Here is a 27,436-nt window from a genome sequence, read left to right as displayed (position 1 = left end):
AGATCTCTAGTCTTTCCCATTCTGTTGTTTTCCTCGATTTCTTTGCATTGTTCATTTAAGAAGGCCTTCTTGCCTCTCCTTGCTATTCTCTGGAACTCTGCATTCAGTTGGGTATATCTTCCCCTTTCTCCCTTGCTTTTCGCTTCCCTTCTTTCCTCAGCTACTTGTAAAGCCTCATCAGACAGCCACTTGGCTTTCTTGCATTTCTTTTTCTTTGGGATGGATTTCGTTGCTGCCTCCTGAACAATGTTACGGACCTCTGTCCATAGTTCCTCAGGCACTCTGTCTATCAGGTCTAATCCCTGAAATCTATTCCTCACCTCTACTGTATATTCATCAGGGATATGATTTAGGTCATACCTGAACGGTTTAGTGGTTTTCCCAACGTTCTTCAATTTAAGCCGAAATTTTGCAAGAAGCAGCTCATGATCTGAGCCACAGTCAGCTCCAGGTCTTGTTTTTACTGACTGTATGGAGCTTCTCCATCTTTGGCTGCAAAGGACATAATCAATCTGATTTCGATATTGACCATCTGGTGACGTCCATGTGTAGAGTCGCCTCTTGTGCTGTTGGAAAAGAGTGTTTGCTATGATCAGCATGTTCTCTTGGCAAAACTCTATTAGCTTTTGTCCTGCTTCATTTTGTACACCAAGGCCATGCCTGCCTGTTATCCCGGTGATTTCTTGACTTCCTACTTTAGCATTCCAATCCCCTATAATGAAGAGGACATCTTTTTTTGGTGTTAGTTCTAGAAGGTGTTGTAGGTCTTCATAGAACCGATCAACCTCAGCTTCTTCGGCCTCAGTGGTTGGGGCATAGACTTGAATTACTGTGATGTTGAATGGTTTGCCTTGGATTCGTACTGAGATCATTCTATCATTTTTAAGATTGTACCCCAGTACTGCTTTTCCCACCCTTTTGTTGACTATGAGTGCTACTCCATTTCTTCTAAGGGATTCTTGCCCACAATAGTAGATATGATGGTCACCTGAATTAAATTCGCCCATGCCTGTCCATTTTAGTTCGCTGATTCCCAAGATGTGGATGTTCAATCTTGCCATCTCATGCTTGACCACCTCCAGCTTACCTTGATTCATTGATCTGACATTCCAGGTTCCTAAACAATATTGTTCTTTACAGCATCGGATTTTCTTTTCACCGCCAGACACATCCACAGCTGAGTGTCCTTTCGGCTTTGGCCCAGCCGCTTCACTCTTTCTGGCGCTACTTGGAAATACCCTCTGCTCTTCCCCAGTAGCATATTGGACACCTTCCGACCTGAGGGGCTCATCTTCCGGCGTCATCTCTTTTAGCCTTGTGATACGTTCCATGGGGTTTTCTTGGCAAGAATACTGGAGTGGGTTGCCATTTCCAGCAAAGACTGCATGTTTCCTATCTACAGTAATGGGTGTCAGTGATAAATTCTAATTCTTACAGGACAATGATGTGCCTTGCCAGGGAGATTCAGAACTTTATGTCCAAGAGTGATTTTATATAATTTTATCTAGGTGTGTAAATTTTTGCTTATTTTAGCGACAGATCCTGAACTGTAAGTTTATTCTATATGATCGGGCTTCCTGTTAACTTTATGTAAATATGGTATCTTTGTATTTATATTTAGTATCTTTTGTTAAATGGTTGTTTTGTTTTGGTCTGATGATTATATGTGAATAAACAGATCTGATCTGATCAAGTCCTAATAGTTCAACACGCACCACCATCATATCCAGGAGTTTCACAAGCTAGAACAATTCTACCATTTCCTGAACCCCTGTAATAAATCTGCACTGTGTTGTAACTGCAAAAGAGCACCTTGTAGTAAGTGTAGTAAGCAGCCACAATTTAGGTAGAAGTAAGTGCTTTCTGGCCACAAATGGTGTAAAATATGCTAATTATGGCTGTGATTTTCCTACAATAGGCTAATGGCAGGTGCCATGATTAGCCTATCACACCTTTTAGAAAGATGGAGAGCTGCCCCATGAGAAATCCAAGAATGTGCAAGTGGGGGTGGCTGGTCTGCTGCACACTCCACAGGTCGGATTCTTGGGAATCTGGCCCCATCGGAGTCTGCAGCAGATTTCTCCAGCATCCTAACTACCTGTACCCTAGTGGTTTTACATTTCAAAAAGAATGGTTGCAAATTCCAAAAGGAAGAGAGAGAAGACCAAAGGGTCTGGGTTCTGTGGGAATAGTTTGAAGAAGGCATGGGTATGGCCCATTGGGTGTCATGGTATCACAAATTTGGCAACACACATGGTTCCAACAGGCTGTGGAATGTCCCAGAGACTCATAGGGCAGTTTCATGGCATCGTTATTATTCCAAATATACATGATTTTGCTTCTGAATATTTTCCATCATACACATTGCACTTCAAGAATGAATGTACTGCAAGACAGGCAACATAAAAGGACGCAGTGTAGGTGAAGCCTCAAAACTACATGTAGAGATTTTTCAGACAACTTTGGCTTACAAAAATGGTCCCTAAAAACTGAGGGAGGGAGGGAGGGAGGGAGAGAGGGAGAGAGGGAGGGATCAGATATTGAGGCCCTCTTCATATGCACACCAATAAATATGGGAACTGCTTCTCTTTGATAATACGTATGTGGCTATTATAAACACATGGGCAGAACTGTTAATGTGGATCAGTCCCACTTAGCAATGTATGGACTTTGTTCTGTCTCTGTTTTGCAGATTGTCAGGTGCCTTTTGTTCATCCAATCATTGAGAGAACTGGATTTTTTAAAGCAGAATTTTGTTCTACTTGCGCGAATTCACATTAGTGCTAATGTACACTTCTGCAAATGTGCTAATTTTCATTAGTTAATGTGAATTATTGCAAACCTCCCCACCAAGTGAAAAACCAGTCTGTGAAATCCATGTGACTTGGAAAAAGACAGTCCAATGCAGAATCCACAGGTCCGATTTATAGAAATCCAAACTCATTTGAATCTATTGCAGATTTCTCCAACATCCGTAGGCCCACCTAACTGGCACCCTGCAGGTATGAAAGTTCCACAGGGTCATCTCTGCCTGTGTGGTTGTACTCTTCACACCCACACATCTTGGTCACATGGGATGTCATGTCACCATAGAGAAACAGTTCCCACCAGGTTTGCTGTGCACCTCAGAATCTCAGGTATTGGTGCTAAGCTCTAAAGGAGGCTTACAAGCTCAGAACGCAGGCTTGTGCTTAGTCATATGCTCTATTTGCATCCATTGTGTTTTTATGGTACTCGCAGTTTAACAGGATTAAAATCATTATATTAACAAAAGAAGTGAGTCAAGTTAAAAGGCCTTCACTTCAAATTTTGTCTAAATGCTTTCCCTTTACCTTTCACTGCTGCCTTGTCAAATTCACAAATACAGAGTTACTCTGCGATACAAAGTTGAGAGCCATAAAAAAAGTACCTGTGATGAAACCAAGAACATATATTAATGGTTCTCTATGGTAGGATATATTACAATACTGTTTGTACTCCATCAATCCTTAAGAACAAAAGTGCTAAACAATTTGAAATAAAATAAAATGAATCACAGAACCTTTAGAATAGTAAGGAAATAGTATAACAACAATTGCAAGGAGTGCAGCCCCACATGGGCCCATTTCCAAATCCCACACATTCCCATGAGATTTAAATCACCTTGGATGAGATTCTCCCAATAATTTCCATCCACACAGGATTCAACCAATGCTTGTACTGCTTCAGCATTCTTCCCTTCTCTATACCCCACTAAAGAACATGTCCCCTCCTTCTTGGGTTGCCCAAACTGAAGTGTAGCTTGTAAAACTCTGCCAATCCCACAGTGCTGGGTGCCTTTAGACATCCTCTCCATTATCACTGACGGAGACGGTGTGTATTTTAATGGTGGGCACTTTCTGGTCCTTTGGGGTGTTGTTTCCTGATGTGCTTGCACAGCAGCATACCCTCAGGAAACCTTTGCTCTTTACTTTGGCCGTGGCACAAGTGGACTTTTCTTTAGTGTTCTTAGCAGACATGCTTTGCATGGCTGAAAAAAGTTTCCACTCACAGACACCGTCTGATTTGGAAATCTTATAGAAGTTCTCACCGGAGCCGACGGGAATGCGGACGACATCTTTCGGGGCTTCTGCAACGTGGTTGCTTGGGTGATTGAGGCTGAAGCTAAGGGAGTATTTGTTGGCTGAGTACTTCCGTGTGAGACACTGGGCTTTTAGAACATTCTGGAATGCCTTTTTAAACTCTTGACTTGAACAAGGGTAGATGATGGGGTTGATGCAGCTGTTTAGATATCCAAGCCAAAATGCAATTTTAAAAATGGTATCAGAAGGCTTGATATCAGGAAACAAAGAACCTGAAATGGAAAATATACAGAATGTTACTTGATCAATAAGAACATGATTTCAGATGATCAAATAAGAAAGGGTGTGTGTGTGTGTGTGTGTGTGTAGGTTTTCAAAATATGCCACCACCTCAAAATTCAGTTACAACCTGGGGGAACAGAAAAACATATTTAAGAACATAATGGGTAAAGTCCAGCTAATGTTATCGACATTTAAGTCCTGTTTATTCCACTGGGAGAGAGTGAAGCATGGGAATCAGTAGAATTTTAAACGACTAATGATGGCTATGTTGTACCCAATGTACTTTGCAAAGATTACTAATGTTTACTAGGAGAGGCATTTCAACCTTTTAGAATTTTTCTTTTTAAAACCCTGCACAAAAGCCAGGAAACCACAAATGACTGGTAGTTGGGGGAAAGGGATGAGGCTTCCTAGGGAATCCTTGAGGGCTGTATTGAGACTAGGGATGTCAGAGAAATCAGCAACAGTCAGAACCAAACGAGTTTGGATTTTCATGAAACCAGTCCACGGATTCCACAGTGGATCTTCTTCTCCCCTGTCGGGCAGATTCTGTGGACTTGCAGACCGATTTTCTAAATTTCCCAAATTTTGCTCAAATTTCGTTGTAGAAAAATAGGCACAGTTTAAAAATGCTAACCCCAAATGCTCATTTCCTTCATAGGCTAAAGCATGAAAATGCACATTTTTGGGGGACATTTATTCATTTTTGAACACATGAAATCGCATAAATGTGCATTTTTGAACATATTTATTTATTTATTTATTTATTGCATTTATACCCCACCTTTTTTCCTCTTGCAAGGAACCCAAGGCAGCTTACATTATCTGCCTCCTCTCCATTTTATCCTCACAACAACAACCCTGTGAGGTAGGCTGGGCTGAGAGTCTGTGACTGGCCCAAAGTCACCCAGTGAGCTTCCATGGCCAAGTGGGGACTAGAACCCGGATATCCCAGCTCCTAGTCCAACACTCTTGCCACTACACCATGCTGGCTCTTGCACATTTGTGCAAATTCAGAAAAAAATCCAATTCTGTTGGTGGATAGATGACAGAATGAAAGGTGCCTGACAATCCATGAAGCACAGATGGAGTGGAATTCACCCAATCCGAACATCCATAATGGACACCTGGGTAGGCCCTTCAGCCTGAGGTTCTGCACTTCTGTACTAGTTATTTCATATCTGTTACTGCAGAAAAATATGTTAATGCTCAGCACTATTATTAAACCTTACGCATACTTTCAGTCCAGTCAAGTAACTTCCTAAAAGTTAAGATTCATGTTGCCATTTATGCCTTTTAAAAGGCCTTGGCTCCTAGCACCTGATTAATAGACCATTCGTTTCCAGCATCCGGCACCAGTCATGGAATTATATTTACTGGTCTTCTCCCAAAGATAGTCATTTGGGAAAACCCCCGCATTGACTCCTTGACCAAATCTAATCAATACTTAATGAATCATTAATCTGAATTCTTTCACAGCAATCTCTCGTGTGGGTTATCCTAGCAGTGTTAATCAGATACTGGCAGCTAATTCTCTTTACATATTTGAAATGGTGCTGTTTTATTTTTATTTGGTTTTAATGGATATGTACCTTATGGATCTTCAAATATAATTTTCAGATTCAGTTTGTCTCTCTTTGCATGTGTATCTGGATTTAAATCTATATATATGCCCATATGCATATGTAGATAGATACATATATAGAATTATAATAGTCATAAGAACATAAGAAAAGCCATGCAGGGTCAGACCAAGGGTCCATCTAGTCCAGCAGTCTGTTCACACAGTGGCCATCCAGCTGTCAACCAGCAACCCACAAGCAGGGCATGAGTGAAACAGCACCCTCCCACCCATGTTCCCCAGCAACTGGTGTACATAGGCTCAATGCTTCTGGTACTGGAGGTAGCCATAGCCATCAAGATTAGTAGCCACTGATAGCCTTTTCTACCAGGAATTTGTCCAACCTCCCTTTAAAGGCATCCAAATCAGTGGCCATCACTATATCTGATGGTAACGAGTTCCATAGCTTAACTGTGTGCTGTGTGAAGTCCAATTCAGACATTCAATAAATCACTTACCCTGACAAATGAAGAGAGTAGGGCTGTGTTGCATCATTCCACCCCCTGATGTCATGTGTGTTTCCTATCCTCCTGCCTCCAGGCAGCTACATAGAATCATAGAACAGTAGGGTTGGAAGGGGCCTACAAGGCCATCGTGTCCAACCCCCTGCTCAATGCAGGAACCCAAGTCAGAGCATCTCTGACAGATGGCTGTCCAGCCTTGTCTTGAATGCCTCCAGGGTGGGAGAGCCCACCGCCTCCCTAGGTAATTGGTTCCATTGTCGTATTGCTCTAACGGTCAGGAAGTTTTTCCTGATGTTCATCCAGAATCTGGCTTCCTGTCACTTGAGCCCATTATTCCGTGTCCTGTACTCTGGGATGATCGAGAAGAGATCCTGACCTTCCTCTGTGTGACAACCTTTCAAGTAATTGAAGAGCGCTATCATATCTCCCCTCAGTCTTCTCTTCTCAAGGCTAAACATGCCCAGTTCTTTCAGTCTCTCTTCATAGGGCTTTGTTTCCACTCCCCTGATCATCTTTGTTGTCATCCTCTGAACCCTCTCCAGTTTGTCTGCATCCTTCTTAAAATGTGGTACCCAGAACTGGATGTAGTACTCCAGATGAGGCCTAACAAGTGCTGAGGGGAACTAGTACTTCCCTGGATTTGGAAGCTATGCTTGTGTTAATGCAGCCCAAACTAGCATTTGCCTTTTTTGCAGCCACATCACATTGTTGGCTCATATTCAGCTTGTGATCTACAACAATTCCAAGTTCCTTCTTGCTTGTAGTGTTGTTGAGCCATGTATCCCCCATCTTGTAACTGTGCTTTTGGCTTCTTTTTCCTAGGTGCAGAACTTGGCATTTATCCCTATTAAATGTCATTCTGTTGTTTTCTGCCCAGCACTCCAGTCTATCAAGATCACTTTGAATTTTGTTTCTGTCTTCCAAAGTATTAGCTATCCTGCCCAGTTTTGTGTCATCTGCAAATTTGATTAGCATTCCCTGCACTTCCTCCTCCAAGTCATTCATAAAAATGTTGAAGAGCACTGGGCCCAAGACTGAGCCCTGAGGTACCTGCTCATTACTTCTCCCCAGTTTGAGAACATCCCATTGATAGGCACTCTTTGAGTCCGATTCTGTAGCCAACTGTGGATCCACCTGATCGTTGTTTCATCTAGCCCACTTTGAGCTAGTTTGCTCATCAGGATATCATGGGGCACGGGTTGTCAGGCAACTTTTGTTTCATTATCTGCCCATTGATAGAACTGGGTTTTTTTAGCCTCCAAATTTGTGCAAATTTCCATGTCCAAAAAATGTGCAAATTCTCACAAAATGCTAAAATCTCCACAAAATGTGAATTTTCGTGCTTTAGCCTATGAGGGAAATGCACATTTTCAGCTATTTTAAAAAATATTTGTGTAGTTTTCTATGACAAAATTTGTGCAAATTCCCAAAGGTTAGAAAGATGGCCTGCAAGTCTGTGGACTCCATGGGCTGGCTTCATAAAAATCCAAACTGATTTGTTTCTGTTGCAGATTTCTCCAGCATCCCTAGATGTTGCACACATTATGTAGATTGTATGCCCCCTCCCTGCAGAGATTTGGACTTTATGTGCAGATAGGGAGGTATGAGAATTTTGGTTTTGCTTGCAAAATGTGTGAGCACACCCTGTTCAAACCCCTGAATGTGATTGCGAGCACCTGTCCTCCAAAAATGTTTGTGAATTGCCTGATTTGTGTTCAATTTGCACAAGTCTCCCAGTTCAATTTTGCACAACTTTTCCCCAGCAGACTGAGAGCTCCATTTGAGTCTATGGAAGAAAGTTGTGCAAATGAGGAAATTTGTGCAAACTTGGGGAAATGTGCACAAATTTCATATTCGATCACTGCTCAATTTGTGCACTTTTCCCTTTCCCACAGAGCAAGCAGCGATCGCAAACCCAAACAGGAACTAGGCATGAGGCAAGTGGCAAGATGATGTTTAGAGAATCCTAGCAATCTTGAACATCACTCGTTCGCCCATCCCTATGTGCAGATGCCTGGGCAGGGGACTATGTAACACATGTGGTATTATAGGGCAGAGCTATATGGCACAGCCCCTCTTGCATATTAAGGGAAGGGATTTATTGCACCCCCAAATATGGCTAGAACCATAGAGTTGGAAGGAGACTTTATCTTATGCAAACCCTTGCTCAATGTAGGATCTACAATGCAGAATGGAACCACAGCATTCTTGACTGATGATCATCCAGCCTTTGCTCAAGTACCTCCAGTGAAGGACAGCCCATCACCTCCTGAGGCAGTCTGTTAACCTGTTGAATGGGTGTATGATTAGGAAGTTTCTCCTAATGTTTGGCCAAAATCTGTTGTTCTGCAATTTCAACCCATTAGTTCTAGTCTGGGAGGAATAGAGAACAACTATGCTCCATCTTCTGTGCGACACCTTTTAGATCCTCCAGTCATCTTCTCCTTTCCATGCTTAACATATATAACTGTTTCAACCATTTCTCAAAGGACTTGGTTTCTAGGCCCATAGGTCACCCTCTTCTAGACACACTCCAGTTTGTCAGTGTTTTCTTACGCTATGGCAACTAGAACTGGACACATATTACACCCATGCACCAATGTACCCATGGACAGCTTAGTGACTGCCAGGTTCCTGCTTCTCCTGACTATAATTTTATTTTTAGATTGTTTTAATTACATTAAAAACAAACAAACTGGGAGGCTGGCATGCTGCAAAGCAAAGTGCTGTTCTCTAGCACCATTTTTATTTCCAAGAATGTCTCTGGGTCACACATGTGGGCCACCAAGCCAATCTTAGAAAAGAAAAATGAGGGTGGTGGGAAGGGACCCTCATCAATTTGCCTTCTGTGAAATGGATCTGGAGCAGAAAATTGTGGCTTCAAAAGAGTGGAGTTGTGTTTTGGAGCTCACCGCCCCCCTTCTGCCTTGTACTTAGGTTCTTGGCCAAGTTACTTTTCTTTTAGTCTCGCCAGTAGGGATGTACAAAAGTTCCGCCACGGATCTCAGGGAGGCTGAATGCCAGCACATTCAGCCCCCCGAAATCGGTGGCGGAACGTCCCACCCCCCCACCCCCGCCCGGGATGAGACTTACCTTGGGCGGATCTTCCTGGTGGCGGCGGCTCCAGCGGCGGTTCAGCGGCGGCCGGTCTTCCGACCGGCTGCCGCCGCCGTCATTTCCAGTAAAAAAAAAAACGTGATAGGCTACGTAAATCTTTACGTAGCCTATAATGGCTGACTTTAAAAAAACAAACGCGTGTACGCAAATGGCAGTGGCCATGGCCGCCGCCATTTGCGTTCCTTATTTTGGCACGTCTTAGTCTACGTAAACATTTACATAGACTAAGACGGCAAAAATAAGGGGAACGCAAATAGCGTAGATGCTACGCTATTTGTGTTCCCCTTATTTTCGCCGTCTTAGTCTACGTAAATGTATACATAGACTAAGACATGCCAAAATAAGGAACGCAAATGGCGGCGTCCGTGGCCGCCGCCATTTGCGTACGCACGTTTTTTTTTTAAAGTCAGCCGTGATAAGCTACATAAACATTTACGTAGCCTATCATGGCTGACTGCAGGGACGCAAACGTCGGTGGCTATGGCCGCCGCCATTTGCATCCCTGTTAGCCAGCGGCCGGATGTCCGGCTGCTGGCGGAGCTGGCCGGTGGCTCCGCAGAATCGCTGCGTTGCACAGCCAGCCGGCCAGGATTCCAGGGGGGGGGAGGAATGGAGCGCCTCCCCCCCCAGCGAGGATTCTGGAGGGAGGGACGGAACGCCTCCCCCCCAACCATAAACATAATTCGCGAAAGTTAAGTACCTTTCGTACATCCCTGCTCACCAGTTTTGCCTTCTGGGAAATGGGTATTTTTTGATTGGCTGCACCCACCATGGCAGCCATTTTGTGAATGGATAACCTCTCTCCAAGCAGCCCTTTTGTGAGAGTGCCCATGGCACTCTCTCAAAATTCCAAATGTGCCCACCAGACCATAAAGTTTGGAGACCCTTGTCAGTACACACGTTCTTCTGGTATTTTGTTTGTTTGTTTATTGAAGAAGCCACATGAAATAGAGTCTGGAGCAGGAGGGGATGGTTTTCCTATTTAAAGAAGGGTGGGATTGCTGGAGACCTTGTTTATTGCACTTCCAGCTCCCTGCTAACCAACTGCAACCCTACGTTTGCTCTTCCCTTAGGTGCATAAGGTGGGGGTGCCTGAAGATGTGCCTCAGCACATGCCTTGGTATTGCACCAATTGTGATGTTAACTGCCCAATTGGCACCATACTTTGACTCGCATGGGAGAGCACAGGAGTCTTTTCATTTCTGCAAGCCAAGCTGGTTGCCACATCACTCCAAATCACCTTCTCTGGCGTGGTTTGAAACTCCAGAACTATTTTGCAAAAGACTCTATATGGGGCTAGGACGGGATGTGTGACAATTTGGTTTTTGCTCACAAAACATGCAACCATGCCCTGTTTGAAGCCCCCAAAGTGATCACAAGTACGTGTCCACTGAAAATGTTTGCAAATTGCCGGACATATGCTCTCATTCAATTTGCGCAACTTTCCCAACTCACTTTTGTGCAAATTTCCTAATTTGTGCAAATTTCCTCTGTAGACTGAATCAGCCCCGCTTTAATCTATGGAGGAAAGTTAAACAAAGTTCACATTCCATCACTGCTTGATTTGCACAATTTTCCTATTAGTGCGAAGTGAGCAGCAATTGCAAATGTGAACAGAAATTAGGCATAAGACAAGGAGTGAGTCAATGTTTGGAGAATCCTAGAGATTTCAAACATCATTCATTCACCCATCCCTAACTAGGGGAGCAATCCTATGGCCGCTAGACAGTGGCTAGACAGCCATAGGATATCTGGTTTTCTGGGAACCGACCTTGGAGCCTGCGCTCCGAGGTCAGTTCCCGGAGAACTGAACTACCCCCACTTCCGTGCTGCCTCCGAGGCAGCGCGGAACAGCCCCATCCCCCGTGCTCACAAGAGGAGCATGGAGTGTCCGAAAAGGGGAGTTCCAGGGTGGGGAGGGCAGAAATGCCTGTACGACACATCTAATGTGTCGTACAGCAGCCTCCTCTTCCGCTCGGCCCTCCCCCGGCTAGGCAGTTGCAATTGGCTGTCTAGCCACAAATGCAGGGCAGGAGAAGCATGGAGGGAATGATCCCCTCCGTGCTTCTCCTGCCCTGCATTGGACAGGCAGTTGCCTCCGAGTTCAGAGGCAGCCACTTATGTGAATAGGATTGCACCCTTAGACTCTATGTTGTAGGTCCTTCTAATGTGTGTTTTCTTCTCCCCACTGTCATATTGCAAATAAAAATAGGAAAAATATTTAAGAGATTTTTAAAGTGGATCTAATTGAATGTATTTATTCTTTTCTTTATTTTATTGGCAATTTTCTTAAAAGATTTGGTCTTCCTTTTTTCTGTTTCTTTTAAACGGTTGATAAGAAGCATTTACCAAGCTACTGATACTCATCTTCACCTTCTGAATCTAAGCTATGAGAAACAGTTCTACATCAGCAGCATCATGTGGAACTTAAACAAGATGAACGTTAGTAAAACTGCTGATTTGACTGGAGAAAGAGAAAATTACTTTGGCCCAGGCCTTAAAACATGTAACTTTTTCATTTATTAAAGAAGCAATTAGGTAGGATTTCAGGTAGAATTTGAGGGGATGAATTCAAAGAGAGTATTTTTCCTCCAAGGGTTCACACAACAAATATAATGTTCAGATGAAGACCTTGTCATGATGGTATAATACAAAAATGGGAAACCATTTTATATACATAGAAGGGTTTTAAAAAAGAAACATAATTCTGTTCATAATAAAATCGTCACAGTTCAGAGGAAAGCTGACAAATGGAGAAACACATCAGACTTCGGTAAATTTGTTTTACAGATGAAAGCTGCTTTCTTTCCTAGTGTTATTTTATTTATTGTTTAAATGTGTATCCTGCCTTGTCGCAGAAATATTTCCTAAACCAAGTAATCAATCACAATAAAAATAAGTAAAGAATTAAACAATCTCAATAACACATACAACAGTATATATGATAACACAATATATAAGAATGACAGTTTGACACCACCTGGTGCTGGCATGTGACCTCCCAGATTCAAATTTGGCCCTCCAGCTGAAAATTTCTCACCAGCTCTGTCCTAAACCAACAAACAAACCTGTAGCCAGCTTTGGAAGTGATTCAGCATATTGGTTTTCTAAACTGCCCAGAGAACATATGTAGATGGGTGTCCATATAAATATGGTAAGTAGGTAAATAAATAAAAGCTAGTAATTCCTCTCTTCACTTGTTTGAAAGGAGTGTCAAGATGAGAGGCGGGGGGGGGGGGGAGAGAAACTTATGGTTTCAAACCAACCAGATCATTTTAATTTCACAGAATATTTATACACTAACTGCCATGCTAGGACACATGTGAAACTGCCTTATACCAGCCTAGCATCACTAAGCGATCTGCTTTTTATTGATGGAGTAATCTGCCAATTCAGTTTCTCTCTGTTTCTCATTTTTCCAACATTACATTCGGTTTGTTCCAAACTTTGAGAATTTTTCCAATCTTAAATTTGGTTTGCTCCAAACATAGATGGTTTTTAAAAAAACAAAAAATAAAAATCTGTATGCTTTTTAATGTATATTTCTCCTAATGCATGCGTTTTTGTATGGAATTTTGCCCAATATGGACATTGTCACAAGCAATTTTCCTAATATAATTGTTAATGTCATTTTCACTAATATGTGCATTTATTGTGTGCACTTTCCCCTAATATGCATGTTTTGTATGCATTAAAAAAACAAAACAAAAGTGGACAACTCCGTTGCAGAATTTGAAGGTTTTTATATTGGTTCAAAAGTGTGAAATTAGGTAAGCTCACATTAAAATGCACACCGAATGAATTTCTCCCCCATCCCTACTGCCTTTTTTTCGGGCTGGGCACCGCTATGGTCCAAAGCCCAAATAACAAGGCAAAGTGGGCTGATTTGGAGGTGCCTCCGTGTGATACGAGGCAGATCAGAACAGCATTGGGGCGCCCCAAAGTGAAGCAGATCATCGACAAGTTGCCTTGTTGGCTGTGGAGATTCGTAGCTATTTTGATGCCTTCTGAGCAGCCCAGACACCCTGGCTCCAAAATGTATCAACGTGAGAAATCAGGGAGGGGAGGAGGGAACGGGGAGGGAGGGAGCTTTGGCAAATGGCAACTCTTTTTTTTTTTTTTTGCCAAATTAGGGCTGAATGTAACCCAGCAGTCTCCAATCAGGGACAGTGGTGGAGGAGGGTGGGGGTGGGGAATACTGAATAAACCTGGAGAAAAATGGCTGTGTTTGCTCATTCTGGTGGTGTTCCTGGAGAGGGCTCTGTCTGAAATTATTTGGCTAGAGGGGTGTGTGTGTGTCAATTGAACTATTATGTGTCTTTAAAAAAAAAACATTTAGTACTTACTTTGAGTTTCCACCCTGGGTCTCCCCCACTCCACCCTTCCTTAATAGGTTTTACCTTTCATTCTTGTTTGTTCATTTTAAAAACCAGAATATTTCACTTTAGTTGCTTAGCTTCCTCCATCCCCCACCTTTTCAATTTTCTCTAAACCATTATTTTGGCCTTACCTTGATTCTGTCTAGAATACACACACACACACATACACACACACTATTTAGGGATCTCTTTTCCCTAATTATCTGTCTGTCTGTCTGTCTATCATCTACCTATCTATCATCTATCATCTACCATCTATCATCTACCTATCTATCTATCATCTACCTATCTATCTGTCTGAGATCTATCATCTTCTTTTCTCTTCTGTTGGGATTACAGTTAGTGTCCCCCTTCCCCCCCGCTTGTAGTTTAGTATTTGCTTTTCTTTTGCTCGTGTATGTGTGTGTGTATGTGTGTGTATGCTTGAGTTGTGTGGACAAGCAAACAGTGTGGGTCAAAGCACTACACAGCCCACATTTCCAAAGAATAGTGGGCAAAGGACTACACACATCAACAGCTTCAACAATTTTAAGTATATAATACTACGCTGTGTGGCAAAGCAAGCAAGCCCAACATGAGGCATCTTTGGGGTGTTGTTGGCAGGGCAGAGGTGGGCGAAGTGCCGCTGGGAGTAGCAGCAGTAGTAGGCGAGCTGGCTCTCCCCCAGTCCAGATAGTGCATCCTGGTGTTACCAGGAAGCAGCATCTGGAGGGAGTTGCAGACTTGCAGTGCCCAGAGGTCACTGTTTGAGGAGGCTGGTGCAGGCAGCAGAACTAGCACTCTTTACAAAGGAGCGCCATCTCCTTCTGAAGTGGAAGAGGGGAGCCTGTTGATGGATGTTATGTCAGAGGCCTCTGATGTCCCCAGTGAGGTGGAGGGTTAAGAGGAAGAGATTCTCCAGGGTGTGGAGGAGGAAGAACAGCAGGCAGAGGCTCCAGCACCTGCCCCTCTTCCATTGTTCACCCTGCTTGTATGGTGACCCGCAAGACACAAGGCAGGCAGTCTCTGTCTCCACAGAAACATCAGGGCAGCATCATGTGGGACCACTTTGAGTTGGGAGCAAATCCCAGCACTGCTGTCTGCCGCTACTGCAAGGCAACTCTGAGCAGGGGGAAACAGCCAGGGCACTACAGCACCAGCAGCCTCCTCCTGTACTTAAGGAGGCAGCATCAATCACTCTTGTTTGGGCCCTCCCCCCACTCCCCATCCCAGCAGGCAGGCAGCAGGGGCAAGCAGAAGACTGGTAGTGCCTCCAGAACTCCTGCAAGCTCTCCATCTCTCACCCCCAAGTAGGGATGTAAGAAAGTCACTTACCTGTTCGCGGATTATGCTGATGCTGGGGGGGAGATGCTCCGTCCCTCCCCCCGGAATTCTGGCCGGGGGGGAGGCGCTCTGTCCCTCCCCCCCAGAATCCTGGCCAGCCGGCTCCGCTCTGCAGGGATTCTGTGGAGCCGCCAGCTGGCTCCGCCAGCAGCCGGACATCCGGCCGCTGGCTAGCAGGGACGCAAATGGCGGCGGCCGTAGCTGCCGCCGTTTGCGTCCCTGTAGTCAGCTGTGAAAGGCTACGTAAATGTTTACGTAGCCTATCATGGCTGAGTAAAAACAAAAAACAAAAAACGCGTGTACGCAAATGGCGGCACCCATGGACGCCGCCATTTGCATTCCTTATTTTGGCACGTCTTAGTCTACGTAAACATTTACGTAGACTACGGTGAAAATAAGGGCAACGCAAATAGTGTGCCCTTATTTTCGCCGTAGTCTACGTAAATCTTTACATAGACTAGACGTGCCAAAATAAGGAATGTAAATGGCGGCACCCATGGGCGCCGCCATTTGCGTACGCGCGTTGGTTTGTTTTTACTCAGCCATGATAGGCTATGTAAATCTTTACGTAGCCTATCACGTTTTTTTGTTTTTGTTTTAAACTTGGAAATGGCGGCGGCAGCAGCAGGTCGGAAGACCGGCTGCCACAGCCGCTGCCGCCGAACAGCCACCGGAGCTGGAGCCGCCGCCGGACACGCCACTAGGGATGTACAAAAGTCACTTACCTTTTCGCAGCTTGGCTTCGTGGTGGGGGGGAGGCGCTTTGCTTTTCCCCCCGAAGTTCAGGCGAGGGGGGGAGGCGTCCCGCCTCGCCCGGCCAAAATTCAGGCCGGGGAGAAGCGCCCCATCTCCCCGGCCGCGAAACAAAAAGTAAAAAAAAAAAAAAAGGCCCCGTGATAGGCTACATGACGATTTACGTAGCCTATCATGGCTAGATTTCCAAAGTCAGCCGTGATAGGCTACGTAAATCGTCACATAGCCTATCACGGGTGACTTTGGAAAAAAGAAAAGAAAAAGCGCGTACGCAAATGGCGGCGCCCATGGGGCGCCGCCATTTGCGTTCCTTATTTTGGCACGTCTAATCTACGTAAAGATTTACTTAGACTACGGTGAAAATAAGGGCAACGCAAATAGCGTGCCCTTATTTTCGCCGTAGTCTACGTAAATCTTTACATAGACTAGACGTGCCAAAATAAGGAATGCAAATGGCGGCGCCCCATGGGCGCCGCCATTTGCGTACGCGCTTTTTTTTTTCCCCCCAAAGTCACCCGTGATAGGCTACGTGACAATTTACGTAGCCTATCACGGCTGACTTTGGAAACCTAGCCGTGATAGGCTACGTAAATCGTTACGTAGCCTATCACGGGTGTTTTTTTTTTTTTTTACTTTAGTTTTTTTTTTTTGCAATGGCGGCGGCAGCAGCTGGTCGGGAGACCGGCCGCCGCCCCCGCCCGCGACGAACCGCCGCCGAACCGCCGCCAGGACCCGCCGCCGAGAGGGACATTCGCCGAAGGTAAGTCCCATCCCGGGAGGGGGGTGGGGGGCCGGCAGAGAATTTCCCAACCAACTTCGGGGGGCCAAATGCATTGGCGCTCGGCCTCCCGAAGATTCGTGGAGAAATTCTCCGCCATCCCTAGCTGCCGCCGCCAGGAAGATCCGCCCCAGGTAAGTCCCGTCCCGGGGAGGTGGCGGGGGGTGGCGTGCCATTCTGCCACCGATTTCGGGGGGCCGAATGCGCTGGCATTCGGCCTCCCTGAGATCCGTGGCGGAACTTTCATACATCCCTAACCCCAAGAGGCTTAGGCAAGCCACTGAGGAGGAGATGGGGTGGGGGGAGACTGGGTCCAGAAAGTGAAGGTTTCCAGTGCCTCACCAGATGACTAACTGCATATATAAATATAAACTGGAAAATGATGTGCACTTTGCTACTAGGGATGGATAGAACACTTACCTTCCATTCCGTTCTGCTTCTGCGGTGGGGGGGAGGCACACCGTCCCTCCCCCCGGAATCCTCGACGGGGGGGGAGGTGATCCATTCCTCCCCCCCCCCCGGAATCCTGCCCCACCGGCTCAGCTCCGGACATCCGGCTGCTGGGCAGCCCTGCAGGGATGCAAGTGGCGGCTGTCATAGCCGCCGCCATTTGCGTCCCTGTATTTAGCCATGATAGGCTACTTAAATATTTACATAGCCTATCATGGCAGGGGGAAAAAACCCCAGCGTATGCAAATGGCGGTAGCCACTGCCATTTGCGTACGCTGGGTTCCCCTCCCCCAGCCTTGATAGGCTACGTAAATACTTACGTAGCCTATCACGGCCTCCGCAGGGACGCAAATGCTGTCCCTGTGTTAGCCGTCATAGGCTACGTAAGTATTTACGTAGCCTATCATGGCTATGAAAAGGAGGAAGCGAATGGTGGCCGCAGGATGGCCGCCATTCGCAAAGCAGCGTGGATGGGAGCAGGTAAGTGCTCCATTTTGCGCGCCTTTTGTGGGTTGGGGTTGGTGGGGACTTCGTCCCACGCGTCTTTTGTGGGTTGGGGGGGTGGGGGCTTCGTTCCGTGACGGATGTTGGGGGGCTGAATGCACCGGCATTCGGCCTCACCGAGATCTGTTGCGGAATTCTCTGACATCCCTATTTGCTACACTCTCAGTTCCTTCAGTTGACTTGCATCATGTCTTTAATTACAAACTGTCTGAAATTTGGCAGGCGTGGTGTGGCTAATTTTTTTTTACTACATTATAAAATAAATATAAAACAATCATTTTCTGTGTTCTTAAAAAAAAGGACATTACTACAAAATCTATGGGTCCACAAGGTAGAGGTTTCCAAAATTTGGCTCAGTGTGCCTGCCTGGCAGGGTTGCTTGCTGTGTCTTGCTGCCTCTGTCAGACAAGACAACTGAGAGCCTGAGGTCATGATTCTGAATAGGAAAGTAAGTACTAGGGGAAAGGGGTGGTTTGCACTTCAAAGAAACCTAAAGCAGAGATTAGGGATAGTGACCTTCTCTGCTTCAAAACCTAACTTCTCTGATTATTATCCCTCCTGAGTTTGGTTTGAGTTTCTGAGAACAGCACATTTTACCTCTGCCTAGCACAAAACTTACTGGGACAAACTGTATGAAATTTGACAGGTAGGATCTCCTCCAGGGGGGGGGGGGGCTGAGAGTTCCCCAAATATCATGCACTTCTGTGCAAGCAGTGAAAGGTTATAGCTATTTGCTTTGAGAGTGTTTTTTTTTTTTAATCAAATGCCACCTGCACCTAGCACAAAACCTACTGGGCCAAATTGTCTGACTTTTGGCAGTTGGACACTCCTCCATGATAGCTGAGAGTTCCCCACATTTCATGTATTTATCATGAAAACTGAAAAAGTTATGGCCATTTGTGTTTTCCCATGCAAGTCAATGGGAAAATGCCAGAAGTGATTCAGATATCTGAATCTCGCTTTAGATCTGGATCTGAGTCAAAGTGGAAGGGGTCTGAATCAATCCAAAGAAAAGCAGGGAGGCTTCAGAAGGTCCGAATTGGCATCCGAAGCAAAGTGGGGGCCTGTGCACAGCCCTACCTTTTATTATCTCACCGCTGTCAACTCCCAAGATAATTAGGCAGAGACTTTTTGCAGCTCCCCTCCTGGGACCCCCTTTAGCTGTAGATGCCAGAGATTGAACCTGTGACCTTGCATATGCAAAGCATACACTCTCCCTCTGAGCTATGTCCACCCCTCCCCCCGCCCCAATTCTTTTCAGAACGCTGTAGTATTGTCATGGTCTCTGCCTGACTGCAGTGAGTGCTTGGGGGCAGCTTATAACTTCTGCTCTGATTGAAGTGCGAGGCTTTCTCTCATCAAAGTAATTAATGTGGAGAGAAAAAGTGGCTTGGAGCCAGACAGACTTCCTATTTCTGCAGCTAGAGCCAGGCACCGAAGAACGATAGTTAGAGGCAAAATAACTTCAGCAAAACACATCCTTTCGGAGTGCTCACGATGCAAGAAATGAGCAAAGCCCTCCTTTCTTAGTAACAGTGGAAATCTAATTTGCATACAATAAGAGAATGACTGGATATGCAAAGCATGAACAATGCCAGGCTGACCTATCAATGCACTTCTTGGTCACATCTTTGAAGAAACGGGAAAGCTCATCTGGATTATTTGTATCTTTTAACAAAGGCCTCACCTTTTGAGTTAAACATGAACCTACCCATACATCATATTCAGCAGGATGTCGGAGAATTTCTCCACAAATCTCCGGGAGGCCGAATGCCAACACATTCAGCCCCCCGAAATTGGTGGAGAAATGGTCTGCCATCCTCCCGCCACCCCCCTGGTATGGGACTTACCTTCGGCGAATGTCCCTGGCGGCGGCGGCTCCCGGCGGCGGTTCGGTGGCGGTGTGGCGGCGGCGGCTGCCGCCATTTCCAAGTAAGAAAACAACAACAACAACAAACGTGACAGGCTACGTAAAGATTTACGTAGCCTATCACGGCTAGATTTTCAAAAAACACCATGATAGGCTACATAAATCTTTACGTAGCCTATCACGGCTGACTTTGAAAAAAAAAAAAAAAGCACAGGACTGACTGCAGGACAGGGACGCAAATGGCGGCAGCTACGGCTGCCGCCATTTGCGTCCTGGCAGGAGAAGAACTTTCGCGGCCGGAGAGGCGGGGTGCTCCCCCCAGGCCAGAATTTCGGCGGTGAGGGATGGGGCGCCTCCCCCCTGGCCAGAATTTCGGCAGGGAGGGACGGGGCGCCTCCCCCCCACCCAGAATTTCGGGGGGAGGGACAGAGCGCCTCCCCCCCACCGCGAAGCAAGCTGCGGGACCAGGTAAGTGACTTTTGTCCATCCCTAGCATCTAGGGCCCTCTTCCAGGTGCCTCCTCTGATGGAGGCTAGGGAGGCAGCAACAAGGGAGAGGGCCTTCTTGGTGGTAGCCTCCCCAGCATGGAATGATCTCCCCGATGAGGCCTGCTTGGCACCAACATTGCTATATTTTTGGTGCCAGGTTAAGACCTTTCCCTTCTCTCAGACATTTGGCAGCATATGATGAGTTCTAATCAGGTCCTGAATTTGTTTTATGGTGGATTAAGGATGTCAGAGAATTCTGCCACGGATCTCGGTGAGGCTGAATGCCAGTGCATTCGGCCCCCCGAAATCTGTGGCGGAACGGCCTGCCACCCCCCTGCAGATCCCCCCCGGGACGAGACTTACCTGGGCCGGATGTTCTAGGTGGCGGCAGCTCCAGCAGCGGCTTCGGCGGTTTCGGCAGCTGGTCTTCCGACAGGCTGCCGCCATTTGCAGTCTGGTCATTTGGTTTTTTTTTTTTTTTTTACAGAGACATGATAGGCTACATAAAGACTTACGTAGCCTATCACATCCCGGTTTAAAAAAAAAAAAGGGCTACGCAAATGGTGGCGGCTACGGCTGCCGCCATTTGTGTTCCTTATTTTTCACCGTCTTAGTCTACGTAAATATTTACGTAGACTATTATGGCGAATCAAAAAGGGACACAAATAGCGCCCACTATGCTATTTGCATTCCCCTTTATTTTCAAATAAAGCCCACTATGCTATTTGCATTCCCATAGCCGCCGCCATTTGCATACGCCTTTTTTTACTCAGCAGCCACCGCGGCTGGAAATCCGGCTGCGGACGGCCCTGGCCTGGCTGGCTGCTCCGCAGAGCCGCTGCGGAGCAGAGCCAGCCATCGAGGATTCTGGGGGGAAGGACCGGATTGCCTCCCCCCCCGTCGAGGATTCCGATGGGAGGGACGGAACGCCTCCCCTCCCACCATGAACAGAATCCGCGAAAAGGTAAGTCACTTTCGTACATCCCTATGGTGGATTGCTTAAGGTTGTTTTAGATATGTGTTGCCTCTTTGTGTACTGTCTGTTTGTTGCGTCTTTCTGTATTTTTTAAAACTTTGTATACTGTATCTTTAATGGTTTTTAATCTTTGTACACCTCCCAGAGAGCTTTGGCTATGGGGGCGGTAGAGAAATGTTTAATAACAACACCACCAACAGCAGCAACAACAACAGCAGCAGCACAAAGGGATACAGAACTGAGCTGCTCCCGAGGGTCTCCCATTTCGAACTCTCCTCAGTCCATGAATTATTACAGCTGAAAGTGAATTCTATGTATGATTATCTAAGGAGGATATCACATTTTAAAACATGTCACAGGGGCTCCCCCTCACATTCCATGTACAGAACCTGATTGGAATGGGAGCTGAATCGAAGTTCAACACTGCGGACCCCTGCTCATCTTCACTCCTCCTGGCCTTTCAGCATCTGCCAACTAAGGCGTCTGCCTCATGGTAGGGCCGGCCCTGTTGCCTCATCGCACTTTGCTCTATTTTAATCAGTGGTCAAGCCTTCTGTTGTTCCCTGCTCCTTCTTTCTTGATGTCTATCACATTTTATGATGGTCCCGGTTTACTTGGAAGTAAGTCCCACCATGAGAATTACTTCTGAGTAAACATGGATAGGACTGAACTGTCAATCTTAGGAACTGCCAATCTTAGGAATCTTATACCAGATGAGATGATTTGTCCGTCTAGTTCAGTATTGTCTACTCTGATTGGCAGTGGCTGTCCAGGGTCTCAAGGAGAAGTCTTTCATATCACCTGCACAGGAGATGCCAGTCATAAAACGTGGGACCTTTTGGATGCAGAAATACAATCCCTACTATTGAGCTACGGCCCCTACCAAATCTCCATGGTTTGCTTGCCACTCTGTTTGATTTTTGTACATACATGTATCATTCAGAGCCCAGAGTAGTGACCAATAAAAAATCTACCCATACTGAACTTCAGATGAGATTTCTTGATGCTAGAATACACATGCAGTGGAGGCTGGTGCCTCCGAATTTGGTGGAGCTGTAAATCCATTCTAGGTTTCAGTCAGAACCAGCCAGAACTCTAAAGGAGCTATCTAAAGTGCTGAACTCTATCCCCAAAATAGGCTCAGCACCTTGAATAACTCCTTTAGAGTTCTGGCTGGTTCTGACTGAAACCCAGAATGGATTCACAGCCCCACCGAAATCAGAGCCACCAGCCTCCACTGCACACATGCATTTGTTATTTATTAAATTTATATACTCCTCAACTGAGAAATGGATTCTGGGTAGTTTACAGTCATAAAACCAGTGGTGTAGTGGAGCCAGGACTCACAGGATTGAAGCATCAGGACATTTGATAAGCAGGGACAGTGATACCATCTGCCATCCTCCTCAGACTACCCTGTTCCCTCTGAGCATAGTTGCAGTCCTCACAGTAGATGGGGGGGGTGGGGATTAGGGATGTTGGAGACATCTACAACAGAACCAAATGAGCTCGGATTTTCATGAATCTGACCTGTGGATTCCGCAGTGTACCGGCTTTCCCCCTGTTGAGTGGATTCCATGGACTTGTGGACCACGTTTCTAACTTTCATGAATTTTACACAAATTTCATCAAAGAAAAATGTGCAAAATTAAAAAAACACACAGCCAAAATTACACATTTTCCCCATAGGCTAAAGCATGAAAATGCACATTTGGGGGGAATTTGTGCATTTTTGCATGTGTGAATCTGCACAAGTGCATATTTGTGCAAATGCAAATCTGCACAAATTTGGAAACAAAAAAACCCCCTGATTCCATTGATGTATGGATGATGGAATGAAAGGTGCCTGACAATCCACAAAACACAGATTGAATGGATTGTACAGAATCTGTACATCTCTAGTGGGGGATATATTGTAAGGATGGCCAAACAAGTGATGTTCAAGATTACTAGGATTCGCCAAACATCATCTTGCCACTCATCCTGTGCCCAATTCCTGCTCACATTTGTGATTGCTGCTCAATCTGTGCACATGGGAAAATTGTGCAAATCGAACAGTGATTGAACATAAAATTTGTGCAACTTTCCCAGTCTGTGCAACTTCCTTCCATAGACTAAAATGGGGATGATTCATTCTGCAGGGGAAATTTGCACAAATTAAGAAATTTGCACAAAATGAGACTGGGAAGTTACACAAATCCAATGCAAGCACATGTCTGGCAATTTGCAAACATAATCAGTAGACACACGCTTATGATTGTGATTGCATTCAGGGCTTCAAACAGGACATGGTTGCATGTTTTGCAAGCGGCAACAAAATTCTCATACATCCCTAATGGATTGTTCCTAGCAACAACATATTCTTGTGAGCTATTCCTTTTGTAATGCAAATCATGTTGGGGTGGTTTGGTCTTGAATGGGTAATTAATACCCATTAGGTTTACAAAAGACCTACAAAAGACAGCTCTCTCCCTCTTTGTCTCTGTCTGTCTCTGTCTCTCTGTCTCTCTGTCTGTCTGTCTGTCTGTCTGTCTGTCTGTCTGTCTCTCTCTCTCTCACACACACGCACACACATACACAGATGGATCAACACAGCTTTCTGGATTTTTGGACTCTCCTTGGGGCTATGTGTATTTTCTTGATGAGTATCTGCACTTCAAAATTTACCACTACACCATTGCATTAGACCCCAAACAGCAATAAACAACAAGCAGTAAAATAAATCTACTAATGAACATTAAAAAAACCCATTAAGATATTAAAGTGTCAGCAATAATCAGAGCTGGGAAAGGAGTACGACAAGGCTGCATATTGTCGCCCTGCTTATTTAATTTATATGCAGAGTACATCATGAGAAATGCCGGGTTGGATGAATCACAGGTCGGAATTAAGATTGCTGGGAGAATTATCAACAACCTCAGATACGCAGACGATACCACCCTAATGGCAGAAAGCGAAGAGGATCTAAAGAGTCTCTTGCTGAGGGTGAAAGAAGAGAGTGCAAAAGCTGGTTTGAAACTCCACATTAAAAAAACTAAGATCATGGCATCTGGCCCCATCACTTCCTGGCATATAGAAGGGGAAGAAATGGAAACAGTGACAGATTTTACTTTCTTGGGCTCCAAGATCACCGCAGATGGTGACTGTAGCCATGAAATTAAAAGACGCTTGCTCCTTGGGAGGAAAGCTATGGCCAACCTAGACAGCATAGTAAGAAGCAGAGACATCACCTTGCCGACAAAGGTCTGTCTAATCAAAGCTATGTTTTTCCCAGTAGTAATGTATGGCTGTGAGAGCTGGACTATAAGGAAGGCTGAGCGCTGAAGAATTGATGCTTTCGAACTGTGGTGCTGGAGAAGACTCTTATGAGTCCCCTGGACTGCAAGGACATCAAATCAATCAATCCTAAAGGAAATCAACCCTGAGTGCTCATTGGAAGGACAGATACTGGAGCTGAATTGGCCACCTAATGCGAAGAGAAAACTCTCTGGAAAAGACCCTGATGCTGGGAAAGATTGAAGGCAAAAGGAGAAGGGGACAGCAGAGGATGAGATGGCTAGATAGCATCACTGATGCAATGAATATGAACTTGAGCACGCTCCTGGAGAGAGAGCAGAGGACAGGAAGGCCTGGCGTGCTATGGTCCATGAGGTCACAAAGAGTCGGACACGACTGAACGACAACAAAATAATCAGAGCACCAGCTCAAAGATGAAATGCTTGCTGGAAGAGGAAGGTCTCAGCCTAGCATCTAAATGTATACAGTGAGGACACAAGCCAGACCTCCCTGGGAGGGGCATTCCACAGATCTGGGGCCATTTCAGAGAATATATTTCCTCGACTGCTACTCATCGTACCACTGTGGGCGGCAGCGCCCAGAGAACAGCCTGGGTTGTCTTACCTTTGTTTGTCCATTGTTCCAACTCCCAGTACTGAAGTATTTTGAAAAAAAAAATGGCTAAATTAACTCAGCACTCTTTCCCCAGAAAGCCAGTAGAATGAAGTCAAGTGGCAAAATGTTTACCGGACTCTAGCGTTTCAGGCTGCAAATGGTTTGGATGTCTTTCCATGAAAAACAACAGACAGTTGCTTGCACACAGAAAGCTAAATTTTCCTGACATGCTATTTTTCTATAGGCAGGGAGGCTTTTCCCTCTCCTCCTACAGGGGGACATCCCAGCATGCTTTCCTCCATCAATCTGTAGTGATCTGACCTTGGGAAAGCTTTACCCTTGATTCCACTAATTGCAATAATCTGGCCCTCATATCTTGATTTTTTGTGAATCCAAAGGGGAAGTGATAAGCTATTCTGTGTGGAGTTGACAAACTGAGAAATTCAGGCAAGCTCTGTGTAGCCTGACTGTGATTTTTTTTTTTAACCTTAAGCTTGAATAGGAAATTCTAGACCATGAGCAAGGGTCTAATGGGATTTCTGAGTGTCTGCAGAATCCAGCTTAATGCAACTTGAAACTTGAAAACATTTCTATGTTCCCTGGAGGTGGGTCACCAGCTGCTCCTGGCTGTCCTTGATACAGCCTAACTACATCAGACGTTTGGTGTTAAAGGATCAGACACCCTCTGAACCCTGTTACCTATTACAATGAGTCAGTGCATGGGTATTCTATCCTCTGGAAGATGTTATCTTTCAAAAGAGCTGGATTTGGCTCTGGAGATCAGTTGCTGATCCCAAGTGTAGCGAAATTCAGTGAAAAGCTATTGATTCTTGAGATGCAAGAATGAATGAAGTTCTCTTAGGGCAGTTGCTTTCTTACTCCCAAAGCTCCAGTTTGGAGGATTACTGTCCATTTAAGGCAGGGGTGGTAACACACAGCTTGCAGGCCATATGTGGCCCTCACCGTCACAGCCTTAGCAATTTTTTAAAAACAAAAAAAATGGCCATGTTAGTCCTAAGGAGCACTAAAATGGGCAAATTTAGCTAATTCTGAAGCTAAATGTGTTCCCTATAGCACCCTGTAGCCACTATGGAGTGGTATACAGGTCAAATTTAGCTTCAAAACAAGCTACATTTGACCTGTTTAGCACTCCATGGCACTAATGCAGCCATGGGAGGGGGTGTATTATTTTTTGGGCACCCGATGGCATGCAGCCCACCAGTGGGGGGCCAGAAGGGGGCAAAAATGGCCCCTTGAGAGCCCCCCAAATTTGCCCACTGAAATCTAGGGCTCCATGGCCATATACCAACGTACTCCAGCATATTTATAAATGGGGGAGTTTTCAAAAGATTGACCCTTTTCGTCAAGTAGCCATTGTAATAACTGTATGTTCTAAATAATTTCTATACGTTGTAGAACGTTGTCCATGTTCTCCTGGTTAATGAGAAAAAAAATGGTTTTGCTGTCAGCACCTCTTTTTGCCATGGAGATACATTCGCTGTGCTGTCTTCAACATGTAATCTTAAGGGAAGGGATATTTTGGCTGCTTTGTTTATGCAGCAGCTGTAGCAGTAGGGATTCGGCAGTAAACAGCCCCTTCTTGGTTTCTTTCCATGGTGTGGTCCACAAAATGGGGGAGGGGGGAGAGATCTGAACTATATCCAAAGATTTTAATATCCCAGTTAATTCTAGGGGGCAGCTATTTGGTCTATAAAAAGATCAGCCAGACCCCCCCCCCCAACTTCTTGCTGAGAATGTACTGCTTCAATACTCAGGATGTTTGACTCTGGGTATTTCCATGCTATACGGCAGGGGTGTTGAACCTCTTTCTGCCTGAGGGCTATTTGCATTGCCCTTATTTTCACCGTAGTCTACGTAAATCTTTACGTAGACTACCCGGGCCCAAATAAGGAACGCAAATGGCGGCGCCCATGGGTGCCACCATTTGTGTACGCGCTTTTTTTTTTTCAAAGTCACCCGTGATAGGCTACGTAACGATTTACGTAGCCTATCACAGCTGACTTTGGAAATCTAGCCATGATAGGCTACGTAAATCGTTACGTAGCCTATCACGTGTGTGTGTGTGTGTGTTTTTACATTTACTTTTTTATTTCGCGGCCGGGGAGATGGGGCGCTTCTCCCCAGCCTGAATTTTGGCCGGGCGAGGTGGGGTGCCTCCCCCCCTGGCCTGAATTTTGGCCGGGCGAGGCGGGGCGCCTCCCCCCCAGCCTGAACTTCGGGGGGAGAACTGAAGTGCCTCCCCCCCACTGAGAAGCAAGCTGTGGGACCAGGTAAGGGACTTTCGTCCATCCCTACCCACAAATAAGGTGGAGAATTTTGAGAGGACATCTGCACTAAAAAAGCTCTAAAACCCCCCCTGAACAAATGCTGGATAATCAACAAATGATTGGAAGTTGGGGAAAAGGGGGTGAGGTCAGGGGGTGAAGAGTGGCCATCTGGGGAACCCCAGAGAGAGAGA

The 27,436-nt window shown here is 45.5% G+C and overlaps 1 protein-coding gene across 1 annotated transcript in view; it reads right to left on the bottom strand.

The window, feature by feature from the left end:
- Window positions 1-216: 216 nt before the first annotated feature.
- The window catches only part of ADRA1A (adrenoceptor alpha 1A), an 86,262-nt gene continuing 59,042 nt past the window's right edge, over window positions 217-27,436 (bottom strand). The window contains exon 3 of the mRNA XM_084808181.1: window positions 217-4,333. Coding sequence (XP_084664307.1) covers window positions 3,819-4,333 — 515 coding nt within the window. The 3' untranslated portion in view covers window positions 217-3,818. The remainder of the gene's footprint in view (window positions 4,334-27,436) is intronic.

This window comes from Heloderma suspectum, chromosome 6, assembly GCF_057233095.1.
Source record: "Heloderma suspectum isolate Gila_16-S chromosome 6, 16-S_ref, whole genome shotgun sequence".
Lineage (NCBI taxonomy): Eukaryota > Metazoa > Chordata > Lepidosauria > Squamata > Helodermatidae > Heloderma > Heloderma suspectum.
The sequence above is the reverse complement of the archived record's forward strand: the minus strand, read 5'-3'. Positions and strand labels throughout refer to the sequence as shown.